Here is a 26,266-nt window from a genome sequence, read left to right as displayed (position 1 = left end):
GGCAGGCTTGATGAGCAGAAGAACTCTTTCAAAAACAGTAGTGTTTCCCGAACCTTTTGAGCCTGTCCTGTATATGGATATAGTAGGTAATATATATAGTAGTATATAAATCATAGAGATATAATATATATATATATATATAGATTAAATGATTTTAGTAATCCATGTAGTAATGGTTACTGGCGTGCTCAACTACAAAATGACTCAAATTGCCGTCTGTCAAAGCTCGCATGTCAGCGTTCTCTCCTCCCTTTTTCTCCTCCTGCCCTTGTCTTCCTTTTCTTCTTCCTTGTCTTTTTCTTAAGCCACCCCCAGTACAGCAGATAATAAATCGAGCTCACCATGCCGATTTCAATGCCGCTCAGCCCTGCAACGCGTGAGCAGACTGCTCGTCAGGAAAAGAGAGAAGGCCCGAATGGCAATAAAAACTCGTTCATTCAACCGCCTCTACACGCACACACTGAACGCTGCCACAGTCCCCATAAAATTACACTCTTACTCTCTCAGAATTAAAGGGCTGCTTTGTTCTCTCCACACGCGTGTCTAGTCCAGTCGTGCCCGTGTGAGGATCAATTGTCAATAAGTTATCGAGGGATGTTAGACATCTGCGTTTTCACAAAATGATTTATTTCCCATAAACATCAATATCTTTCTCAAATAGAAGTCAAGCCCTTAAATCCGATTTCACAAAATGATTAAAAACCAAATAAACATCCTTCACAAAAATACTTTATTTCACATAAACATCAAATGTACATGTCCTAGACCACTTAGATGGGATGCTCTTGGACAGATGTTGACAAGAAGGGGGGTGAAAAAAATGTTTGATAAATCCCACATGAGCTGGTTTGTTGTTGATTTAGCTGTTTGTTTGAAATGCTTCTTAATGTAGCTGTTTGTTTGAAATGCTTCTTTGTGGAGTGGTTAGGCTGTTTTGTTGGAAATGCTTCTGTGGGCCAGTTGCAAGTGGTCAGGAAATGTTTAGTCTCAGCCATTCACAGGATCTTGTATCGTAAAATGTGTGTTGAGTGGAGGCAACGTATTTTCTGGACATATGGTTTTTATTCTTTTTTATATGTGCTGTTATTTTTATTAAAGAACGGCATATTCGGCTGCATGCTGTCAACAATACACTGGAAGCGGCTTTAAAAAGAATTAGAAATAATATTATCTTATATTGTGGTTATAATTACAATACTTGTGGGCAGTCATATCACACAATATTTATGTACATCATGCAGAGTTAGTTTCTTTCTTTCTTTTTAATGAAACTAACACACATATAAACACATACAAAGTTAATTTATTCCAATCTTATTCAAAAAAACATTCCATCTACATTGAAATCTTTTTTTTTTGGTAAAAAAAATGTGTTAGTTAAAAAAAAATTTTTTTCTTTTTTTTTAAAAAAAAAAAAAAATAAAAAAGAGTTTCGGCAGAGTTCGTTTTCTTTCTTGCTTTTTAATGAAATGAACTCTTATTTTGAACTTATAAAGTGATGTATGGCTACTGTTTGTGAATAAAACATTTCACGGACACTTTAGTCATTTGGTGCCAGATGTTTAGCCAAAGCGGGGGACTTACGAATTGGGGGATACAATGGCGTTAAAAAATCATATTTGTTTTTACATAACAATTTAACAAATTTTATATAAAGTGATTTTCAAATAATCCATTGCTGGTTATTACTGGATTTCTTGTTATTTTACAGCTCTCAAACTCAGACCACTACAGTCGGAGACTATTTTCTGTGGAAAATATTTATTCTTCCATACTATTTTGACTTTGATCCACTTCGTGATTCCCCAACTTCAGCGCTAAACAGGGCTGGGAGTAATCGGATTACAGACCTCGTTCAAAAAAAACACTCCAAAATTCATAACACCAAACAACAATACTTCAAACATTTCAATCATACAAAAAACAACAATAAACACCAAACAACAATACTCCAAACTTCATATAAACTACACAATGCATTTCGACCAACACTTATATACTGTACCAAAAGAAAAAAGGTTTGGTTTGCCAGTACATAATTCTTTTAAATTACACAATGCATGGTGTCTAACACTTATATACTGTACCAAAAGAAAAACAAATGTCACCAATCTGGACATTTTATTTAGCTCATATTACTTGCAGATTAAACTTATAATGCCATCATCTACATTTACAACTAAATAAACAGAGAGAAATACAAACACACACATAAAATTTAAAATATCACTTACAATACCATGAGCAGATCTTCAAAACAGTGCCAATGTGTGAGAATCAATACAAACTATCAAATAATGAAAATTGATCGAACAATTCCTCAAGAGAAATGCAAAAAAAAAAAAAAAAAAAAAAATCAATATGGATATACAGTTCAATGTCAATTCACCTAGCACTTGTTGGGCGGGTTCACACACAAAAGGTAGGATGATTGTACAAGTAATTAATCGTACTGGCACTTCTCGAAGACTCTATCGATAACATTAAATGGAAGGGCATCAATTTAAATATTATAAAATCATGTAGCCTAAAAAACTTCATCGCCGTCCGTGCACATAAGTAATAACAAAACATCTTGACGCCCTTAAATGACATGTGAGATGTTCACTAGGGACGGCTCGACTCTAGGGGGCATTCGAGTGAGAACTGAGGCTGTTCAAGAGGGCAGTTGCTGCTCTCCTAGTGGCGCATAGAAGCAGGTCGTGGTACATGTGTGTTTATGCTGTGAAAACATGTCTTTCGTCTGATTGATAGTTTTTACATTTTTAAGCAAAATGCCTTTTAGTGTAACTGTACAAACATTCACATGCAGGTCGTGGTACACATGTCTTTATGCTGTGAAATCTTTAATATTTTTCATAATGTAAACAGCATATAAACATAGCATCTACACCAATTATATATTATATATTATTTATTATCTGTTTGGAACTTTGCTTGCTAAGACCTAGACCCACCAACCTGGCAGACATTCTGTCATTTGAGTCTTAATTCAAATAGTGTAAAGAATTAATGGATCCTTCAATACCAATAAAGCATGTCATCAGATGCAAAATTTTCACCAGACTTTACATGTTGTTTGAAACTGAAGTGTGTGTGCCAGGCAGTGTGTGTACAAGAAAACACCGAACCATCACCCTATAATGATGAAGGATCCGCAGCTCAGTTGTTTTTTTTTTGTAAAATCCCAATAAGTCCAAACCCCTTTCTCAAATATCAAGCCGTTCACAGATTCTTGGCAGAGTGACATAGTTCTGCACAGGCCCCTACCACTGATTATTGACACACACTTTTTATCTATAAAACACCCCCCATTATTGAGCTGTATACAGTCTGCCATTATTTCTCTACCAGAGCAGGAGTAGACCAGAATGGCTCCAAAGCGATTAAAGTGTTTTGTTGCTGGACACAGCAATCGTCATTTACTCCCGACATCTGGATTACGTTTGTTTTTGAAGGGAATGCGCCACAGATCTACATAAACGCGTCTATGTTCGTGCGAATAATTTGTGAGGAAGTGAGGTATAAGGGGTTTTTATGAATCTTCACAAATCGCCTTTCCTAATAATGTGCTGGTTAGCAGGTTCCACGACGAATCACTCTACAGAAGAGGGGGGCGGGGTCAGAAGAGCTCATTAGCATTTAAAGGGACATGCAATGAAACGGCTCGCTATGAACAGAGCTGTTTTTGACAGGGTAAAAAGAATGTTGTTTAACATTACCACTGAGAAATTTTAACCAAAGTATGTTTTTATTAAGACCATGCCAACTTGTGGAAAATGGGCATCTGATGACCCCTTTAAGAGTGTAGATGGATTTTTACTTATTTTTTTCAGCGCTTTAGTCTACATGTTCACCTCCATAAAGCCTGGTTCTCCTGTGCTACAGAGTTTGGTGTTATGAGCCCAGCAAACATGGTCTTCTCCCTGCATCTCTTCAGACAGTCGGTACACAGACAGTCCTCCCGCACTAGATACAGACACTCTGCTCTCTGCATGCGGTCCACCTCTGGGGACTCGTCCGTAGGGACCCCAAAAAAAAACACACCAAGAAAAAAGGGAGAACACACCAAAAAAAAACCAAAAACACAAAACAAAAAAACAAACATCCCCCGACAAAAACCCAAAAAAAAAAAAAAAGAAAAAAAAGAAAAAGAATAAGAAATTGTTCAGCTTCTGCAGCTTTGGGAGGCTCTCTGCATGCGGTCCACCTCTGGGGACTCGTCCGTAGGGATGGGGTTGGATCTGGTGTTCAGCTTCTGCAGCTTTGGGAGGCTTTGGATGCACTCGGGCAAGTTCGTCAGGAGGTTGTTGAAGAGCCCCAGCTCCTGAAGCTCTTTGAGAGCAGCCACAGATGGAGGCAGACTCTCGATGCGGTTCATTCCCAGGTTGAGGGTCCGCAGGTTCCTCAAGAGCCCCAGCTCATGCGGCAGGCCGGTCGGGGTTTTGCAGGCGGCCGATAGCCGCAGGAGCCTGTGGCGAGGTTTTTGCAGGTTTTGCAGGCGGCTGATAGCCGCAGGAACCTGTTCCAGATGATTGCTGTGCAGGTCCAGCAAACGGAGGTTCATGAACTTGTCGATGGCGTCCGGGATCTTCTTGAGAAGGTTGCGGCTGAGGTCCAGCTCCTCTATGTCGCAGAGCTTCAGGAGGCACTTGGGAAATGTGGTGATCTCCATGTTGCTGAGATCGAGGCGACGCTTGCCATCTACAGTCACCTTCAGAGCGTCCCTGGCCATCTTGAGTGTGATTTTTCTTCCCGACGGTTCGTTTGATTTCTTCTTCCCCTTCACCATTGTGTCTAGGAATAATACAACATTGGGTAAGTTTTTTAGAAACAAAAGTAATTTATGACCCTGAACCACAAACCAGTCAAAAGGATTGATTGAGATACATCATCTGAAAGCTGAATAAATAGGTTGTTTATGTTTGTTATGATAGGACAATATTTGGCTGAGATACAACTATTTGAATATCTGGAATTTGAGGGTGCAAATAAATAAAAAAATAAATATTGAGAAAATCACATTTAAAGTTGTCCAAATGAAGTTCTTAGCAATGCATATTACTAATCAAAAATGAAGTTTTGGTGTATTTATGGTAGAAAATTATTAAAACAAAATATCTTCTTGCAACATGATCTTTTCTTAATATCCTAATGATTTTTGGTTTAAAAGAAAAATGTATCATTTTGACCCATACAGTGTATTGTTGTCTATTGCTACAGATATACCTGTGCTACTTATAACTGCTTCTGTGCTGCAGGGTATCATTATGTTGGCTATGCCTAGTGGGCAGCATTTTAATGCATTGTAGACGTGGTCCCATCAATCCGATAATGCATTGACAAGTTCTTTGAAGAAGTCCAGCCAAAAAGGTGGATGAGGTGAGAGAAATTATAGATTTCATATGCTGAATTCAATAAATGTATCAATAAAAACATTCCAATTAAAATGTATTTTTTGAATTTTTTTGTATTATTCCTTTAGTGTATGACAAAAAAAAAAAAAAAAAAAAAAATTAGATATATATATATATTATATATATATATATCTATATTATATATATATACTATCATCTACTATATATATATATATATGTATATTAATTGAACATTGATGAAGCAAATAATTTTGTGGGAAAAGAAATCATATATGTAGGTTTTATTTTATTTTTTTTATTATATATATATATATATATATATATATATATATATATATATATATTTTTTTTTTTTTATTTGTCTAGTTTTTACTTATGTTTTTTGTTTTACTTAATTTAATTTTAATTTTTATTCATTTATTTATTTAATTATTTATTTATTTTTAACTTAAATTATCTAAATTTCATTTAAATCAAAACTTAAATTATCTAAATTTCATTTAAATCAAGAAAGTGTAACCATTTCTACACTAATAATTGGTGGCTTGAATCTGTCTGGTTTCATGTCAGTTGCTTCGTATGAAGAGTCGTATGAAGGCAGTTTACTGCATTTTGGAACAAAGTTGTTATACAATGTTGAAGGTTTCTTTATGTAAATTCACAAGCTGTACTCGTGATGATTGGTAGTGCGGTCCCTGGAGGCACATTACAGACGTGTTTGAGGTGACTGTCACGCTCCAGCGCTGCTGCTGAAGGACACAGAGACCAGCGCTTTGTCTAATGAACCGAAACGCTGCCCAAACTGCAGGCCAGACTGGTGTTTTTGCATCACATGGATGTATGCCAGCACACGGCTCACTGCGCCAACCTAAACCTGCCTTACAGGACAGAAAACACACTTCATTTACATCAGTTTATGCATTAGAGATCTTGAACTAAAATCAATCAACGTTTACAGTTTGCTTTTAAAAATCCTTTTTTTTTTCCATTGGTAATTCTTCTTTATTCATGATACATTAACTGATATTAATTATTTTACATCACTTCTATGCAACTTAAATCAACACTTTCTACATCATTTATTAATCTAAGTAAATGTTTAACATATTATTTTCTTTGTTAGGTCATGTTTATCCATGATGCATTAACTAATTAATATTATTTAATTTAAACAACTTGAAAATGTTACAAATGTGTGAGTATATGTAGAAAACATCATTAATCAAGATTAATAAATTGTGTAATTTGAGTATTGCTAATCTTTATTTTAGGCAATCTTACAGTTATGTTTTGCAAAAAAAAATCTACCTGTTATTGGTTATTATATATTTGGTTTCATTCATTAATGAAATACAACTGTTCGTTTTTAGATCATATTAGAAATCAATAATATTAACCTAAAGTTTAATTTTAATAAACTATTAGTAAATGTTGACATTGACATTAATAATAAATGTTTTATAAATGATTAATAATTGTTAGTTCACTTTATCTATTATTATTTGTTATAGTTAACAAATTGAAGCTTATTGTAAAGTGCTATATCAGTAAAGCAAATGACAAAAACATAGTAGTTGCATCATTGTGCAAACTAGCAATGAAAAATAAAACAAACACTTCAAATATGCACTGCAGACTTTTGCAGCTTTTACATTAAATGAACAGTGCAGTAATAGTTTAATGCCATTTTCACAGTTCTTGAAAAGTAAACAGATATATCTGTGTGTTCAAACTGGCAAGCGACATTATTACAGAAATGCTTGTTCTTACCTGCTGTGATTGGATCCGTGTCTCTCAGAGTTGAGCTAGTATTGTGTTCATTTCCTTACGGGGCCGTCTTTGTCAAGGATCCGTTGGTGTGAATAATGCACAAGCTTCTCTCGGAAACCCTGTAAGTAAAAACCAGCAGGGTAAGCTCGCCTAGCTTCATTTGCTCGGAGCAGACAGCGCTGCTTGTTGCTTGTCTCTGTGGGTTTGCTGTGAAAGCGTGGCCTCCACGAGGCTGGATCTGCCTTCTGCTGCTGCTGTTACTGCTCTGTTGTTGGTTTGCAGAGAGAGTGAGGAGCACAGCTTACATTTGCATTATATTACAGATATTAGATGATCATAATATTACATTTTATATTTTTTAAGCACAAATGTTAGTGTGCATTTTTCAGCATGGTTGTGGTTAGTTGTTTTGTGGTTCACCTTTACCCTTTGAGATCAGCACCTGACAGAGAGCTAGTTAGAAGTGGATATACAGTAGTTTGGCTGAATGTGAACTATTCCTGAAAGTAAGCTGGACTCAACTTTTTACAGTATATGCTGTTTATGGTATACTCCACACTTTGTGTTTTACAATTAATAAAAGGCTTTATTATTGTATTTTTTAATTTAATTTAATTTAATTTAATTTAATTTAATTTAATTTAATTTAATTTGTTTTTGTTTTACCTTATTTCAATTTATTTTATTAATTAAATAAATAAAATAAATTTCATTTTTTTATTTTTTTATTTTACTTTTTATTTCATTTAACTATTTTACTTAATTTTATTTTATTTTGTTTTGTTGTTTATTTGTTTATATGCTTTGTTTAACATTTTAATTTGTATTTTATTTTGGTAACCAATCCCCCTGTGTGGGTTTCCTTGTTTACTTTTATATTTTATTTTAATTAAAACATTGTTCTATTTTACTCAATATTTTTTTTAACATAATATACTTTTTAATATAATTTACTTTTTTTTGCATTGTTTTGTTTTACTTTATATTTTTGTTACTATATTTGACTTTTTAATTTAATTTGGTTTTACTATTTTATTTTAATTTATTTTATTTTATTTTTTATTTTATTTTTATTTTAGTTTAGTTTAGTAGTTTATTTTAGTTTCAAAGTGTAACCATTTCCACGAATGGTTTTTCTTTTAGATAAGTAGCAGGTATGCCTTGGTATCATCATACAAGAAATAAGATACATCTGACAGTAAATCACAACTAGATTTATTTTTGACCCGTTAAGTATAATATTTCACTTACAGTCACGCAAAATATCAGAACTTAAAAGCATTCAAAATAAATCATGCAAAAACCAAGACACTACAGCAAAAATAATACTAAAAGCATGCAACAGAAATCATGCAACATGCATGCCACTACTGCAAAAATAATATAATTTTCTTGTAGATCACTTGAAAGAGAATGTATTTTTATCTTTTAAAAATCTCTGAACTGCAGCGGTGTCATCTTCTTCATCTCACTCTCAGTCACATAACACTCATGAGTAAAGATTCATGAGTAAAACACACACACACAGATGTTTAGGTGAGTTCTGACTCACTCCATTCAGCCAGACTGAGTGTATTTTGATCAGTAGGTGTTATCTAGGTCATTTAGGTAAGGTGACGGCTGGTCTGGATCATCACTTACATCCCCTCATTCTGCTGAGTAGGATGTTCTTCCGGATCTATGTCCTTGTTAGGGTTTGGAATAATGGCTATGTTTGTTTGATGGAGATGTTGCTCCAGGAACAGCAAAAATTATGATCCAGGAACACGTAATTGACTGTAGACTATATATATATATATATATATTATATATATATAATATATATATATATATATAGGTATATATAATATATATAGATATATATATATATATATATATATATATTATTTGTCAAATTGTACATTTGTATTTACTGTATTTTTTTTTTAAAACCTTCTTGAAACTTTTTTTTTGCACACTATAACTTACTAGATTATTTTTATTTGCTTATTTATTTTTGCTTGGTTTCATAATCATTTAAATATTTTGAAGGTTTTTATTTGTGTTACATTACATTATATTTACTTTTAAAATTGAAAAAAAAAAAAGATACACTAAAGTTTTGGACTTAGAAATTGCTAATAAATTTTGGAGCTAATTAAATTTGGTGTTATTTTATTATTTATTTCAAAAGACCTTATTTCAATCTTTTTGCACACTTTAACATTCTATTTTTTTGGAAGTTTTTAAAAGTATTTCAGTAACTTTTATTTGTGTTAAATGATATATATATATATAGTATATATATATACGGTATATATATATATATATATATATATATATATTCTATATATCATATATATATATAAGAAACTGATAAATAAAGAAAAATATTCTGAAAACAATTTTTTTGAAAACAGGGAAAGTACTTGTACTTGTAATTTTTTTTGTTCTGTAATTAATTAATTAAGACATAACTCTTGCACATAATCTACATTTCATGATCCAAAGATGTATTATACTACTGCTTATTATTATTATTATTATTATTATTATTATTTTTTATTATTTGTATATTTTTACATGAATAGCAGTATTAATATAAATAATTTAATACTCCTTGTCATTTTGGACATTTCCAGTTATTTCGGAAATGTAGACTTAAATAGAGTATTTAGTGGTTTTCTTATTCTGACGATGATGAGGCATTAAATTGAATGCTATTATTAAAATAAATAACACTGCATTTAAACCAATTATTATTATTATTATTATTATTATTATTCAAAATGTAAAAATTGCCTTTACTATATTCTTTTTTTCTAGAGGCAGAGAGACATATTTATGTATTTTAATGATTTGTTTTGGTTTTGGTTGAATGTTATGAGACAGATTATGTATTTTAATGATTTGTTTTGGTTTTGGTTGAATGTTATTGTTAAATTATGGTTAAATAAATAACATTACATTAAAATAAAACATGTAATTTAAAATATGTAAAACAACATAGAACATTAAAATAAAACATGTAATTTAAAATATGTAAAACAACATTGAGTTATCATTGTTGTTGTAAATATTTTATGCACATTTGTGTAAAAATGGTCTTTGCCTTTCCAGAGGTAGGCTAATTGGTTGATTGATTGATTTTCTTCCCTACAAACAACACAATTTGAGGTCCTTATAACAAAGGAAACAAATACTGTAATACTTAGGGTTAAAGTTATGATCAAAATATGAAAAATATTATTATGTTATAATAAAACGAAAACAAAAATCATAGTGAGGGACAGGCCACAAACCTTACCGTTATCACCATAAATGCTATTTAAATTTTTTATTAATAATATTTAATTGACTTTTTTGATGTAATATTGACAAAAGCATGCATAGCATTGTTACATTTTTAAATTGCACATTTCTTTGTTATATTAAATCTATGTTTGATTATTTCTTAGTGACACTAAAGGCAGCGATGACCCAGATGTCTTGTTTTGAAATGGATTGAACACTCTCTTGTATTATCCATTAAACTTTAAAAAGAAATTCTCTTAAAAACTCTGAAAATTTAACTTTAAACTAACAAATGAAATTTTCTTTTGAACAAATTATTTTGTTTTTTGCTCAGTTTTTTTGGTTTTAGGCCACGTGCAGACCTCGGCTGACCTACTTCATAAATGTTTATCTAGAAATCTTGTCTGAGACTCCTCCGACGCTCAAGAAATAGAAACCGTACTTTTATGAGCTAATTCAAACCGTGTCTACTTTTAGTCTGACTTTCACTGGCTTTGGTGTGTCTCCTCAGACTCGTTTTAGGTTTTTTAGGGCATGTTGAAGCAACACAAGCAGTGTTTTCTTTCCTCATTTGGTGAAATATTTAAGGTGACTCATGACCGAAACTCTTGTAGTGCTGGGTGTAAAGCAGAAGTTAGTTCTGCAGTTCAAACACAGTTTTGATGAAGACTATACTTGTGTAGAAGCATTACTCATTTAGTTTTTCTTAGGTGTGTTAAAGGTGTAGTGCATGTAAAAATGCAGAGTAGAACAGTGAAGAAGATTCATTAAATGCATGTCAGTGGCTGAGAGAGAAAAAGAAATATATCAGGCAATATCCTGATGATATGTTGAGGTCTTCTGAAGAGCCTGTGCGAGAAACACACATACACACAATAATTATTTACAAAATTATTAGTATTACCTGATCTGATTCTTTTGTTCTTTCAGACAGTTTGTTTCAATTAACTCTTCCAATTCACTATTCTGTTTACTTAATCACGCAATGACATCACATATACCTGATTATATTATCAAAGCATCCAATAATGATGTGAAAAATTGATGTTTTACATGTCTAAAGCGTATAAAGTGAATGGACTCGTCTTCATCAGCTCCCCTTTCTACATAAACCGTGAGAAAACATAAAAGCTTTCATTTGGCCCCTTCATTCAAGTGTTGGTTTTTCACATGCTCATATCAGCGGCTCATCGGTGCGAGTCGAGCGGTTTCCTCTGTTCAGTGACTGCTGGAGGAACTGAATCACTGAATCAGTTCGTTCATCACTGGATCAGATACTCATTTCTAGACTGAGTGACTGTCAGGCGTCTGAAAAAGTGAGTTTTGATTGAGTAACTTGTAGATCTGTGCTGCTTGAGCCATGAACTGATTCACCAAATTCACTGATTCATCATTTTGAACTAAAAAGAACCGGTTCAAAAGAATGATTCGTTCGTGAACCAGACATCACTCCGTTTAACTGAGGCTCTGGATTAAAGTTGTAAATAATGTTCAGTTTCTTGTACAGACTGATTATCGCTTCATAAGACCTCTGCATATCATCAGGAACCACTGTTATTACATTTTTGTTGCCTGGTGTGCATTTTTTGACTCTCAAAGTAGCCCTAGCCACTGACTTGCATTTTCTGAATCGTTTAGGACACCTAAAAAAACAAAAAACAAAAAACAAAAAAAGGGCGATCTACATCTCGGATGGCCTGAGGGTAAATTAACAGCAACATTTCATTTTTGGGTGAGCCTTGCCTTTAAAATGACAACATTCATCAGGAATATTAAGAGATAAAAGTGACAATATCATAACTTGACACACACTGCTTCATGTCTTTGATACACATATCTGCACCCTGCTTTCTAACAAGGTACCGCTTTCATTTCTCCCATTTAAACACAAACACATGTGAAACTTTGCCTCATACAATCCCACAAATCACAGTTCACACGAACCCTCGCAGAAACTGAATGTGATTGTTTTTTAGAGACATACACAGTAAAAGCAGTCATGTTCTTTCACATAGAAATATTTAATGTACTGTACACTAATGAAACAGAAGAGGAAGACAGTATATTTCCGGCATGTGTTGAGCCGAGGGTCATTCACAGATGGTTCTTGTTAGTGGTGAAGGTGTTGGGCTTTCAGGACCCTCTACATTTCACAGTTAAATACACATCTGTGTGTTAAAAACCCTTTGAGTGAGAGATTGTGTCTTATTTATTCCTAAAGAGTCAGACAGACACTGAAGGGTCTGTTCCAGATACAGATACACCCTGATATTTCATTAGCTTTCCATTATTAAATCAAAAACGTTCTTCCATTAAAAGAAGTCGTAAAAAAAGAAAAGAAAAACAAACAGGCTTTCAGCAATTCGACAGATTTAAAGGAATTTTCCGGGTTCAACACAAGTTGAGCTTCTGTGGCCTGCTTTCCTTTACCACAGAAATAATTCAGGCTTGTGAAAACAGCAACAACAAAAAAATTCACATTAACAGTTATGTATCTGCACTGCAAAAAAATCCAGTATAAAGATGCTTAAATCAAGATATATTTACTTGAGAAGCAAAACAACTGAAAATTGCATGACAATTAAGTTAGTTTAAGCCTAAAAAAAAATATAATAATTGCAAATGGTCAGAAAATTAAACTAGTTTTCTCTTTGAGTAAAGATTTTTTTTTTCTGACCTTGCATAATTCTGCATATTTTTTTTTCTTTTAAAGCCTAAATCCACTTAATTTTAATACATTTCTCAAAAAACAAGACTTAAAATCTAATGTAATTTTTGCTTTTTAAGTTGTAAGTATGTTTAGATATTTGTAGTAGAAAACAAGACAAAAATACTGATTAAGAAAATCCTTTTATCAGTTTATAATGAAAGTTTTGCACCAGAATAAATGTTAAAATACCGTTTCAAAAGCCACAACATTTACATTATATTTAAGATTTTAAGATTTTTACATGTTAACTTGAGTCAGGTGTGAAAAAGTTATATATTAGCTTGTCTACACAAAGTTATATTAACTATTTCTTTACAATAATGTATAAACAAAAAACACAAATTAAAACATAAAGATTCAACATTAAAAACAAAACAAAAAAAAAAACAAAAAAAAACAAAACAAAACAAAACAAAACAAAACAAAACGGTTTTTGATATGCAAAATTCAAGTTCATCTGCCTAGAAAAGTAGTCCCGTCACTAAACGGACAGTTTACACAACTTTACAGCTCAAATAATGCATCTGTTTACAGAATAATTAATATAAGCTGAAACACATCAAGTGCAGACCACAGAAGCTGTTCAGAGAGATGAATTTGCATTGAACCCAGAACATCCCTAAAAAGATTTCCATGTTTTTATTTGTTTTTGTTGTCGAAATATATTTGTGCAAAATATCCTCATATAAATTATTAGTTTATTAACAGCTTGTGGCAATTCAAATGGATACTATTTGTTGGTGTATTTACCTTTACATAATCTTTTGCAAAAGTTGTTTCCGAGACTGGTTGGCTTCTGTATTTAAGTGCCTTTTAGTTACAGATTGGAGTTTTCGAATGAAAGTATTTTGGTTTTGTTAAACATGAAACTTTTTTTTTTTTTTTTTTTTGTCACAGATAGAACAACTTAGAAAGTAAAGAATATACATATACAGTATGTGCAATTCATTTAAGGTTGCATGTATAAAACATCAGAAAAATGGTGACGAATAAAGTCAATGTTGTGTTATTATAAATAAAGCTTTCTTAAAGAAATTGTAATGCTACACAGGCATGTCCTCAAAGAATATCTGTGCGTACACCGTTCCTGTCTTTGCAGTTTTGGCTTCAGGCAGCGGCTTCATCAGTTCGAGCTCAGCGTACATCAGACTCTCTTCTGCAATTTTGGGCTGTTGGTTCAGGACATCAGCAGAGTTACAGCTCACATAAAAAAATATTAAATACAACGACTGGCAGTTCTGCAGTACAAATAATACATTTCTGTGTATTTCATTTATGTAACTTACCAAAACCACTTTTCTGGGTTGAGGTTTTAAAAGCTTCGGCTTTCGCATTTTGTCTGCAATAGGGGCTGGGATGGAATATTGGAATATTTTAGCTATTAAACTAAGATATATACATTTGAGAAATAATGTGAGGTGACACGTAGAGGTAATTTTGGGAATGTTACTCTACCTTTAGCCGGTATCTCTGGTGGCATGTCTGGCTGCTCCACACTTTTATTTTTCTTATACTTTCTCATCTTCTTGGGAAGAGCTGGAGAGAGACTGGCCACACTAGTGACCGTCTCGCCTGAACTGGACACACATCAACACAGTTTCAGCTTGTGAAGAAGGCTGTCCTTCTCATATGCAGTTATACATTTTCATGTTTTCTCACCTGTTCTGTGGACTCTTGACCAAATGATAGTTTTCTGCCAAAAAGGAGCATATGGAAAAATGTTGATGAGCAGATTATATGATTAAGATCATTACAAGAGCATCATTAACATGCACATTGAAGGAATAGTTCACCTAAGAATGAAAAAAAAAAATGCTGAAAATGTCTTCACACTCGGGCCATACAAGATGTAGATGAGTTTGTTTCTTCATCAAATTTGTAGAAATGTAGCACTGCATCAGTGTCTCAGCAATGTATGCTCTGCAGTGAATGGGTGCCGTCAGAATGAGAGTCCAAACAGCTGATAAAAACATCACAATAATCCACTCCACTCCAGTCCATCTTAAAAGCTGCATGTTTGTAAGAAACAAAAACCTGTTTTTAAGACGTTTTAACTATAGTCCTCTATCTATAATATTGTCTCGTCTGAATCAGGAGAGAAATCTGCACAGATCGAGCACCGTTTACAAGCCAACAGTCCAAAACAGCTCTTAACGAATATATATTATGGATTTGTTTGAACTTTTGTCTTCTCCAGATGTTAACTGATGGACTGGAGTGCTGTGGATTACTTGTGGATTATTGTGATGTTTTTATCAGCTGTTTGGACTCTCATTCTGACGGCACCCATTCACTGCAGAGCATCCATTGCTGAGACACTGATGCAGTGCTACATTTCTACAAACCTGATGAAGAAACAAACTCATCCTGATCTTTGATGATCTGAGAGTGAGTAAACTTTTAGTGAATTTAGTTTTTTTTGGGTGAACTATTCCTTTATTGTTATCAGACTATATTAAATCATCAACAGCGAGAATCATACCTTTTAATCGTCTCTTCCTCTGCAGATACTGACAGCTCACAGCTATAGTGAACATGCACATACACAAGAGCCCAACACAACACACCAACACAGCACATAGATACACATCTGAAACACACAAAAAATACACTTAATGCAGCTGAAATAAATGCATACTGTATGTTTACTGCAGAGAAAATAGACACACGACACAACAGTAACAACACATAAAACACCATTCTGTGTAACCTTGCTGTATTGACGTAAATTTACTCATTTACCTCATGCCTTTCAAATGTTTTTTTTTTCTTCTTTTGTTTCTTTTGTTTCTATTTTCTCACTAATCTTCTCCAATATACTGTAAGCGGGTTTGATGTCAAGAAACACAGAATAACCAGTGACATTTAATGGCACAGATGTCATGGAAATCTAGTAACACTTCAGTGTAATGTCCTGTCATAAATAAGTTAATAATAGCGATCTGGACCAGTACATTCAAATGAAAAAAAAAGTTTCACTTTTAAATGAATCTCCTGATCACTAGTAGTTACTGAAGACTTGGTAATTAGGGTTTGTTGGGTTTGAGGGGGGTTAAAGTAGCCCCCAAAGTAGCGCAATGAAAATATCCCAAATATCAAAACTCAAAATATTTTTTTCCATACCTAAAATATACATATTTTACAGTCACTGTTCTGCAGATTGATCGAAATCACCGCTTAATGGCTTCCTGGCAGTTTCCATCCTTCACAAAACTTCACATCGACCACAGTTTTATCATAGATAGAATGCAAAATGTTTCAATGTAAGCATTTCAGTTAAATGTTATCTATGCAATATTTCAAACCTTTAACCCACAGGAGAAAATCAACCCTTCTCAAGAGTTTATTTGGCAACCCTGCATCCAACACGATGTGCAAAAAATGTATTCAATAATAGGATGTTTGTGTGGGAGCAGGCAGTAATGGTCAGAAATTCAGCAGGAGCGGGATTAAGAAAACAGTCCTGCGCAGGGCTTTAATACAGAGCCCCGCACATGACATGCAAGAAAAAACAGATAAATCATGCGAATGATTTACTAATTAATTTCCTCGATGTACTAAAACGTGCACACGATTACTATTTCGGTCCCTCGATTTATAAATCATGCACACAATTTACTAATTCGTTCTCTCGAACTATAAAACAAACACAACATTCAAAAAATCGAGGGAACGAATTAGTAAATCGTGCACACTATTTAGCCTAATATTTTTTCCTGCATGCCATGTGCGGAGCTCCGTACTTCAATACAAACATTTCATGCAAACAATACAGACATTTTGGACGATTTAGAAATCCTGGGCCGGATGCATTTTTTAGGTCCAAAAAGAGGATGCATGGTCACCCTATGTAATATGCATTTGAAACATGAACATTTTTAACTTTTTGGTGAACTGTCTCTTTAAGAAAAACTGCCATTCCTTCCATTTCTATTAGACTAATTACTGCATCTGAAACATGTTTAGTAACACAGTTTTTTTTTGTTTTGTTCTTTTGGTCCAAGACAATATGGTTAAACACAGTTTTTTGGCTTACCTTCAAACAGACTCCACAGTTCCTCCTTTGGTTTGCCAGCTGGGAGAACATGGACTGCGAGAGGAAGAAGAGAGAATTGCACACTCATCACTGTGGCTCCAGACCCTCGTAATTACATGGCAAATGCAGTTAAATCAAGTAAATTGCAGGGACAGTAGTGTGTGGGATGACAGCAGTGAGGCTTTCCCTCTCTCTGGATATGGCCCTGGCTAACACCCACTGTGATGGCCTGAAATACCCATAACCACAGCAGCTGACGACAGTAAGGCTAGCTGGCCCAACAAACACAGCCACCTCGGCTACTGAGGAAGTTTAACCGCCTATTTGGGTGTGCAACAGACCACTAAAGAGCAAATTTTATTTACTTGAATTAAATGAGTTGAATTGATCTGGTGTGTTCCGTCAGCAGTGAAAGTGTCAATTAAGCAATAAAACAGGAAAGAAAAGCTTTATTTTTATATATCATAATATTGTATATAACATATACGGATCATTTGCACAACCCAGTCTCATCGGAAAACCGTACTTTTAGCATTTTATTTATAGAATAAGGCAAAAGAGAAGAGGGGACATTTTGGGGAATCAGAAATTGTCTGATTATCTAACAGCTAGGCCACAGAAACACCAGGTCGACTAGCTTATCTGAGTCATTTAAGGGTTAGTTCACCCAAAAATGAAAATTAGCCCATGAATTACTCACCCTCAAGGCATCCTACTGTAGGTGTATATGACTTTCTTCTTTCAGACCAATCCAATCGGAGTGATATTAAAAATTATCTATGATCTTCCAAGCTGTTTAATGGCAGTCAGCGGGTGTTGCAGTGCATCAGTCCAAAAGAAGTGAAATAAAGCGCATCCATTCATAATAAAAAGTGTCTCACACGTCTTCATAAGTGAACAAAGGCCTCCTGTAGCAAATTGATGCATTTTTGTAAGAAAAAAATATCCATAATTCAAAACGTAATAATCACGCTGACCTCCCTGAACTGCTTCTGTGTACAACTGTTGGCACAATCTAGATTAAAGTGATTATTAAATATAGATATTTTTTCTTACAAAAACGCATCGATTCACTACAGAAAGCCTTTGTTCACCCCCCAAAGCCACATGAGACAATTTTTATTATGAATGGATGCACTTTATTTAACTTCTTTTGGACTGATGCACTGCAACACCAGCTGACTGCCATTAAACAGCTCGAAAGATCAAAGACAATTTTTAATATTACTCCGATTGGATTCGTCTGAAAGAAGAAAGTCATATACACCTAGGATGCCTTGAGGGTTAGTAATTCATGGGCTAATTTTCATTTTTGGGTGAACCAACCCTTTAAGCTCATTTTCAAATTCATAAACTGCTATGTCGTGTTTGACACAGAATTAGAATTTAGAACATGTACTGCATTTCTAGTTGTTTATGCATTCTTATTAACCACACTGCAAATGTCTTCTGCTTTTTCTGCTTGCACATGAACTATATTTATTTCTCTATTTATGGCTCCTGCAGAAATGTGCTTATTTTTGGAAATCTTGCTCATACTTGACCGAACTGGGGAGGGACAAAAACTCTATTGAGTCATATGGTTCAAAAAAGAAGCCAGATACAAAATCTCCAGTGGTTTACTGAAAGCTTCTGTCACTGTACAGGATGCCAAAAGTCATTTGTTGAAGACCTCACAGATGCATGAATAGAGATGCATGTTCCAATAGAGCAGCTGCATCAATTGGCATATTAATTATCTCATAGCACGACCAGAGCGCATTCAGCAATGAAAAGAAGTAGTGAATATATGAAAGTGTATAAAAAAAGTAGGGAATTTAAAGTCAGCAGCATTCTTCTCTGTCTTGGCAATATGAATGGTCACACTGTGACATTTACTAAGTCTCGATGGTTGGCGTGCCTTATATTCAATATGACAAGTTGTTTGCCTTTGAGCAATGGAAACAAAAATGACCACAACAAAACGGCATAAATAATACAACCCATTTAGGTCAAATCTTTTTTTTTTCTTCATAGAAACTGCCTTCAATAGATTTAACTGATTTGCATCACATTCTGACAAGACAAGAGTCATACAAAACATCTCCCTACAGCATTGTCGAACCCACAAACACGGTCAGTATTCCCTGCTTTCTCTGTTCTGCTGTGCATTTAAATCTGCACCACATCCTCCCTCACATGGCAGAGACACTCACTGGTTCTTCTTAAAAACACTGTCAGTGGAAAATGTGATGATGTTTTAGAAAACAAAGTTTTCAGCTTAGTTTTATGGCTTGGTTTTGGGACTACTTTACTTGGATATCTCATAGGTTGGTTGGAACACAAATTCTCATTTGATTGAGTTGTTAGTTATGTTTATGTATGTTTATGAATCAACTGGAGTATATAATCATTCCCTACTAATTAGTTCTTGTGTAATTGTATGGAATAGCTTAGCCCAGGATCTAGGGTATCAATGCATACAGTAGTTACTGGATATGAATTTTTTGTTTCGCATGCCATTTCATCATTATACTGAATATCTGTTCACCCCCTTTTCAAGCAATCCTCATTTTAAAGTTAACATGTCATCAGAGTTAATCATGTTTAATTTATTGATGCAAGTCTTTGTATTTAATATTTGCTGCAAAGAATTGTTCCAAATAAAAAATGGTTTGTAATATGTTATTGAAATTGAATGACTAAAATGAAACAACCTTTCAGCAGAAGTCATGAATCTTTCTAACTTTTCAACCTTTTTTGCTTGACTCTATTCTTGTTTGTAACTCTCAGATTTACATTTACATTTAGTCATTTAGCAGACGCTTTTATCCAAAGCGACTTACAAATGAGGACAATGCAAACAATCAAACAACAAAAGAGCAATGATATACAAGTGCTAGAACAAGTCTCAGTTAGCTTAAACGCAGTATACGTAGCAAGGGCTTTTAAATAATATAATAAATAAAAAGAAAACAGATAGAATAGAAAAAGAAATAGAGCAAGCTAGTGTTAGAGGTCGTTTTTTATAATTGTATAATAAATGAAAAGAAAATAGATAGAATACAAAAAGATTAGAAAGGTAGTTAGATTTTTTATTTTTAAAAAAAAAATAGAATTAGAATAGTGAGTGCAAAAGTTAGAGGGTCAAATAAAGATGGAAGAGATGTGTTTTAAGCCGATTCTTGAAGATGGCTAAGGACTCAGCTGCTCGGATTGAGTTGGGCAGGTCATTCCCCCCAGGAGGGAACATTTCATTTAAAAGTCCGTAAAAGTGACTTTGTGCTTCTTTGGGATGGCACAATCAAGCGATGTTCACTTGCAGAACACAAGCTTCTAGAGGCACATAAGTCTGAAGTAATGAATTTAGGTAAAGGGGTGCAGAGCCAGTGCTGGTTTTGTATGCAAACATCAATGCCTTGAATTTTATGCGAGCAGCTATCGGTAGCCAGTGCAAATTGATAAACAGAGGTGTGACGTGTATTCTTTTCAGCTCATTAAAAATTAATCTTGCTGCCGTGTTCTGGATTAATTGTAAAGGTTTGATAGAACTGGCTGGAAGACCTGCCAAGAGAGCACTGCAGTAGTCCAGCCTGGACAGAACAAGAGCTTGAACAAGGAGTTGTGCAGCATGTTCTGAAAGAAAGGGCCTGATCTTCTCAATGTTGAATAAAGCAAATCTGCAGGACCGGACAGTTTTAGCAATGTGGTCTGAGAAAGTCAGCTGATCATCAATCATAACTCCAAGGTTTCTGGATGTTTTTGAAGGAGTTAAGGTTGATGTGCCTAACTTGATGGTGAAATTGTGATGAAATGATGGGTTTGCTGGAACCACAAGCAGTTCTGTCTTGGCAAGGTTGAGTTGAAGGTGATGGCCCTTCATCCAGAGAGAAATGTCTGTTAGACAAGCTGAGATGCGAATAGCTACCGTCGGATCATCAGGATGGAATGAGAGGTAGAGTTGAGTGTCATCAGCATAGCAGTGATATGAAAAACCATGCTTCTGAATGACAGAACCTAGTGCTGCCATGTAGACAGAGAAGAGAAGTGTTCCAAGAACTGAGCCCTGAGGCACCCCAGTAGTTAGATGTTGCGACTTGGACACCTCACCTCTCCAAGATACTTTGAAGGACCTATCTGATAGGAAAGACTCAAACCACTGGAGTGCGGTTCCTGAGATGTCCTTTGTCAGTAGGGTTGACAGAAGGATCTGGCGGTTAACCGTGTCAAAACAGCAGATAGATCAAGCAAGATAAGTATTGAAGATTTGGATTCTGCTCTTGCCAGTCTTAGGGCTTCAACAACTGAGAGCAAGGCAGTCTCAGTTGAATGTCCACTTCTGAAGCCAGATTGGTTGCTGTCAAGGAGGTTGTTCTGTGTGAGAAAGGTAGAGACTTGGATGAATACAGCCCATTCAAGTGTTTTTGCAATCAAAGGAAGAAGGGAAACTGGTCTGTAGTTCTCTAAAAGAGATAGGTTAAGGGCAGGTTTCTTAAGTAGTGGAGTTATACGAGCCTGTCTAAATGTTGAGGGAAAAACACCAGTGTGGAGGGATGTGTTAATGATGTGAGTGAGATTTCTAATCAAATCAGTTCCTGATGAATAAAATAGCTTTCACTCCCCAAATTACAGCAATAATAGAGTTTCACATTGACTTGTTGAAATGTTTCTACTCCTCCAAAATTGAAGACCCCATGAAATGGCTTGACAAGCATGCATGGTCTTTCATGTGTTGATTTATTATTGAAAATGTGGCTACTTGCATATTTTATGACACTCTAAAAGTGAAATGCCCAGTGAGTGGTGCTAAAAGTATGTTTAGTTTGATCTGAAACAGAATTTGGCAACATTATGTTGTTGTTATACATATCATGAAACGTCCAGTGAGTGGTGCTAAAAGGTTAATGCTCCATTGCATTTGAAAATAATGTAGCAGCTACACTAAACTCAGCATAAACCTAACCAATAGTGCTAACAAAAGCAAGCATGAGATAAAAGCACATTGGCTTAGGAAATCATGTCATTTTATCTTTCTTCTACAAGTCTTTGAGCTCTTTTATCATGACTCGTGTCACTCGTGTTTCACCGGACTCGTAAGGGAGTGCTTCACATCACAAGTGTAATACTGTACCGGGTGCGCCACCAAGCAGGTTTACTTAGTAAAGCCATACATGGTTATGTTATGCAAACATCAAAATGTGCTAGTTTACAAATCATGCACTATAGTAATAGCACTTTGGTCATAACATAGTAATTATAATTTGTGTGAAAAGTAAATAGAAGTTGTTGGTGTTTTACTATCACTAGTGTTCATTTAAACTGGAAACAGCAGTGGATGGCATGTATAGGTAGGCTGACATATTTTACAAAAATGTAGGTAAAGGCACATTTTTCCAATGAGCATAATATTACATATACAGTACATATAATGTTGGATTTGCTACTTGCTATTGCTCGGTTTTGGTTGATTTGACGAACATTTGTATACAAGAGGAGTCAACCAAGAGTAGTTTTGGTCAGTATTATCTAAAGGGAGAAACTGAAAGTTTTAAATGTTTGCTAAAGTGAATTTTGCAGATGTTTGGCAGTACACTCATGAAGCAGGTCTCAAAGTTAACACACATGGACTTAAAGCCACTAACATCCAATTTTGATTTGGTGATGTCTTTAAGTGGGCCAGGCGACGCCCTCCCACAGCGAGCTCTGGCAGCCCTTTTTTGGGAAACTCTGATCTAGTAGTCGAGTCCCTGACCCTATTTTTCCTCTTATACTTGCAGCTTTGCTGCAAAACTCTTTATACATATGGGCTTATTTTGACCTGGATCCAGAGAGCGACAGCCTCTCCATCCTCTGTGCTGCTTGAGTGTCTATCTGTCTGTACAGTAAGTTAGTAAAGGAAAACTGCACTCTGCAGCCAGTGTCAATAGCGTTTGGCTGTCGCTACGCCAGACTTCACTTTGTTGTCAACTCGGCTCTGACCGCCTAAAGACAGATACATAACGCATAAATATTAAATATCACATTTCCACATGTTTTTAATGGAAAATCGAACACATACAACACTGAAGGAGTTTCTCAACATCTGTTGTTTCAAACCTTGAGACAATTTAAGAGTCTAGATGAGAGAAACCCTCAACAAACGGTCACTCAAAACGAGGGTCAGAAATGAGCTTTTCCGTATTTCATTATTGCCTTTTTAGCAATTATTAAATCAAGAATTTACACTGGTTATGTTAATAGCACAAAAAAAAAAAAAAACAACAACAGCAAAGCGTTCTTCAAACTGACATAAAATTATATACAGAACGTGAGCCAAGAACATCACTGAAACGTTCAATAACATTGGTAATATGTACCAATAACATAACATATAATGCTCAATGCTGCATAAAAATAAATCATTGCAACATGAGCAGATCTAAGTATTATGCTTTAATCAACACTTTTTATTCATGTTTCTTTAACATTGACAGTAGTTATTGATTAGGTTAGTTTGATTATGCAGGGTTATTATTTTTGGCCCAATCCCCCATTAATTTCTGAGTCTGTTCACAACAGCATATATATATATATATATATATATATATATATAATATATAAATTTAGAGCTTTTTCTATACCTCCACAATTGAAGATCCCATGAAATGGCTTGACAAACACCATGGTCTTTCATATTTTGGTATATTATTGAAATACGAAGTTTAAGTGGCACATATGAAGGAATCTTCCCTTGCAAGTTGCTTTTAGTTTTCTTCACAGCTATGAACTATAATTCACTCAGCCCAGGCTCATTGGACAAACATGGCTGTGCAAATGAACATGAATTTGACAACTTTACGATAAAACAACACTAAACCCAACCCTAAACTTATCCAATAGTTTTAGCAAAAACAAACGTGATGTCAAATTGAAGCAATCGTGTTATTTTATCTAGCTTCTACAAGTCTTTGAGCTCTTTTATTGTAACTTGTGTTTGACGGGACTCATACCTGAGTGCTTTATATCACAAGTTACCGGGTGCACTACAGAGCAAGTTTACTACATCAGAAAAAGTGAAACATTTGAAGCTGATTGTGATGCAAACATCAAAATGTATTAGTTTACAAATCATGCACCGTGGTAAAAGCATTTTAAGGACAAAACATAGTGTTGTGGGGGGAACGAAACAAATCTAAGCTTTTATTCATAATCAAAGTGAATACGAATAATAGTATTTGGTGTTTTATTACCACTAGTCTGGTTATTTCAGCTAAAAACTATAATGAATTTTACCTGTAGTTATGTTTTTTATTTTTCAGAAGCACATTTTTCCAATGAGTCTATCTTGAGTTTGAGTGGCATTTTGGTAGCATTTTTGCTCCAGTCCCCTGTTAATTTCGCACCCTGCTCACAACAGAATATGAACAAACCTCGGAGCTGCGTGGAGGCCGAGCTGTTGGTGGAAGCTTTCCATCGTTCCCGATGCTGCTTGAACTCTTGGACCCTGCAGCTGTAAAGACCCCTGTCCTGTTCGCTGATGTCCATGATGAGGAGGTTGTATATCTTGCCCTGTTTCACCACTGTCAGTTTCATTTTGGGCTTGCTGAAGCTCTTGGTGTAGTTGCCGTAGAACTTGGCTCTCTGCATGTTCACCCGCGCCACCAGCAGCTCCTCTCCTCCCGATTCCGGCTGAAACATCCAGCGCACCACAGGCAGACTCGCCGACCGCCGCCGCTGGGTCACCTGACAGGACAAGGTGATGTTTTCCCCTTCAGCCACCACAGTGAACGGAGACGGAGTGACTGTGACGTTGATAGCTGAGCACACATCTGGAATCAGAGAATACAAAGCAAATAAATAACTCAATCACAGAGCAATCCACCATTTAAAGGAATAATTTACCCCAAAATGAAAATATGCTAATAATTTTCTCGCCCTCAGGCCATCCAAGATGTAGATGTAGTTTGTTTCTTCATCAGATCTGTAGAAATGTAGCACTGCATCAGTGTCTCATCAATGGATGCTCTGCAGTGAATGGGTGTCGTCAGAATGAGAGTCCAAACAGCTGATAAAAACATCACAATAATCCACAGCACTCCAGTCCAGTCCATCAGTTCACATCTGGAGAAAACAAAAGCTGAAACACATCCAGCATTTTAACTCAAATACGAGTCCATAATCCATGATAACACTTCCTCCAGTGAAAAAGTGTTCTGTTCTGAATCAGGAGAGAAATCTGCACAGATCAAGCCAAAACAGCTCTGATATGTGGCTGGATTTTGATGTGAGAGACAACGGGAGATGGACTTTTTCACTGGAGGAAGCATTCTGAACTCATATTTTGGCCAGAAGTGAAGGTTTCAATTTAAACATCTTAATGCTGGATGTGTTTCATCTTTTGTCTTCTCCAGATGTTAACTGATGGACTGAAGTTGTGACGATTATTGTGATGTTTTTATCAGCTGTTTGGACTCTCATTCTGACGGCACCCATTCACTGCAGAGCATATATTGATGAGACACTCATGCAATGCTACATTTCTACAAATCTGATGAAGAAACAAACTACCGTACATGGCCATCTTGGATGGCATGAAGGTGAGTAGATCTTCAGCAGATTTTCATTTTTGGGTGAACTATTGCTTTAATAGAGCCACAATATTTAAGAAAAAATGAATTCTAACTGGATAAATGATTATTAAACACAAGTAATTTTTTATTTAGTGTCCCAGTTGTGCAAGCCAGCAATTTGTCTGCAGACTTTAAAGAGAATAAAGCAATACACGCTGGGAAATTAAAAGTAAGAGTCTTTCCAGACCATCTTGCTGCTGTTTAATGAACCTTTTTGACAGACCATCTGGAGAACATTATGTGGGTGGATCTCAAACAGACGTCCCCACAAATTGTCCAGCTCTGTATTACATTAAAATGGTATATACATCAATTATAATATATATATTATATAGACATCTTAAGCAGCATATTAGAATGATTTCTGAAAGATCACATGACACTTAATATTAACAGTAATGATGCTGAAAATTATATTCACATACAAAACGATTATTTTCAATTGTCATAATATTTCACAATATTCCTGTTTATACTGTATATATTTTTGATCAAATAAATGCAGCCCCAA

The 26,266-nt window shown here is 34.9% G+C and overlaps 2 protein-coding genes across 3 annotated transcripts in view; both read right to left on the bottom strand.

Annotated features, from left to right (window-relative positions):
• Window positions 1-3,310: 3,310 nt before the first annotated feature.
• On the bottom strand, window positions 3,311-7,262 carry LOC109111504 (leucine-rich repeat-containing protein 18-like). Of its 2 annotated transcripts, XM_042734758.1 has the most exons (3): window positions 7,149-7,262; window positions 4,211-4,797; window positions 3,311-4,006 (listed from the first exon to the last, which is right to left on the bottom strand). In XM_042734758.1, exons 2-3 carry the CDS (start codon window positions 4,790-4,792, stop codon window positions 3,854-3,856), a joined length of 735 nt encoding a protein of 244 aa, XP_042590692.1. In that variant the 5' UTR covers window positions 4,793-4,797; window positions 7,149-7,262; the 3' UTR covers window positions 3,311-3,853. The 2 variants fall into 2 exon arrangements, with proteins under 2 accessions (XP_042590692.1, XP_042590691.1); XM_042734757.1 differs by lacking the exon at window positions 7,149-7,262 and having other exon boundaries at window positions 4,211-4,994.
• Window positions 7,263-13,777: 6,515 nt separating this feature from the next.
• LOC109111503 (V-set and transmembrane domain-containing protein 4-like) overlaps window positions 13,778-26,266 on the bottom strand; it is a 13,439-nt gene continuing 950 nt past the window's right edge. The window contains exons 2-8 of the mRNA XM_019124455.2: window positions 24,556-24,954; window positions 17,168-17,221; window positions 15,614-15,721; window positions 14,791-14,824; window positions 14,587-14,708; window positions 14,418-14,482; window positions 13,778-14,300 (exon numbers count right to left, since the gene is read on the bottom strand). Of these exons, the coding sequence (XP_018980000.1) occupies window positions 14,175-14,300; window positions 14,418-14,482; window positions 14,587-14,708; window positions 14,791-14,824; window positions 15,614-15,721; window positions 17,168-17,221; window positions 24,556-24,954 (908 nt within the window). The 3' untranslated portion in view covers window positions 13,778-14,174. The remainder of the gene's footprint in view (window positions 14,301-14,417; window positions 14,483-14,586; window positions 14,709-14,790; window positions 14,825-15,613; window positions 15,722-17,167; window positions 17,222-24,555; window positions 24,955-26,266) is intronic.

Source organism: Cyprinus carpio, chromosome B12 (genome assembly GCF_018340385.1).
Source record: "Cyprinus carpio isolate SPL01 chromosome B12, ASM1834038v1, whole genome shotgun sequence".
NCBI classification, from domain to species: domain Eukaryota; kingdom Metazoa; phylum Chordata; class Actinopteri; order Cypriniformes; family Cyprinidae; genus Cyprinus; species Cyprinus carpio.
The sequence above is the reverse complement of the archived record's forward strand: the minus strand, read 5'-3'. Positions and strand labels throughout refer to the sequence as shown.

Bases quoted from the DNA above. Each gene is read 5' to 3' on its own strand.
- LOC109111504 (XM_042734758.1), bottom strand. From the start codon at position 4,792: ATGGTGAAGGGGAAGAAGAAATCAAACGAACCGTCGGGAAGAAAAATC. The intron at 4,007-4,210 runs GTGGACCGCATG...GAGTCCCCAGAG, and splicing joins CTACGGACGAGTCCCCAGAG to GTGGACCGCATGCAGAGAGC.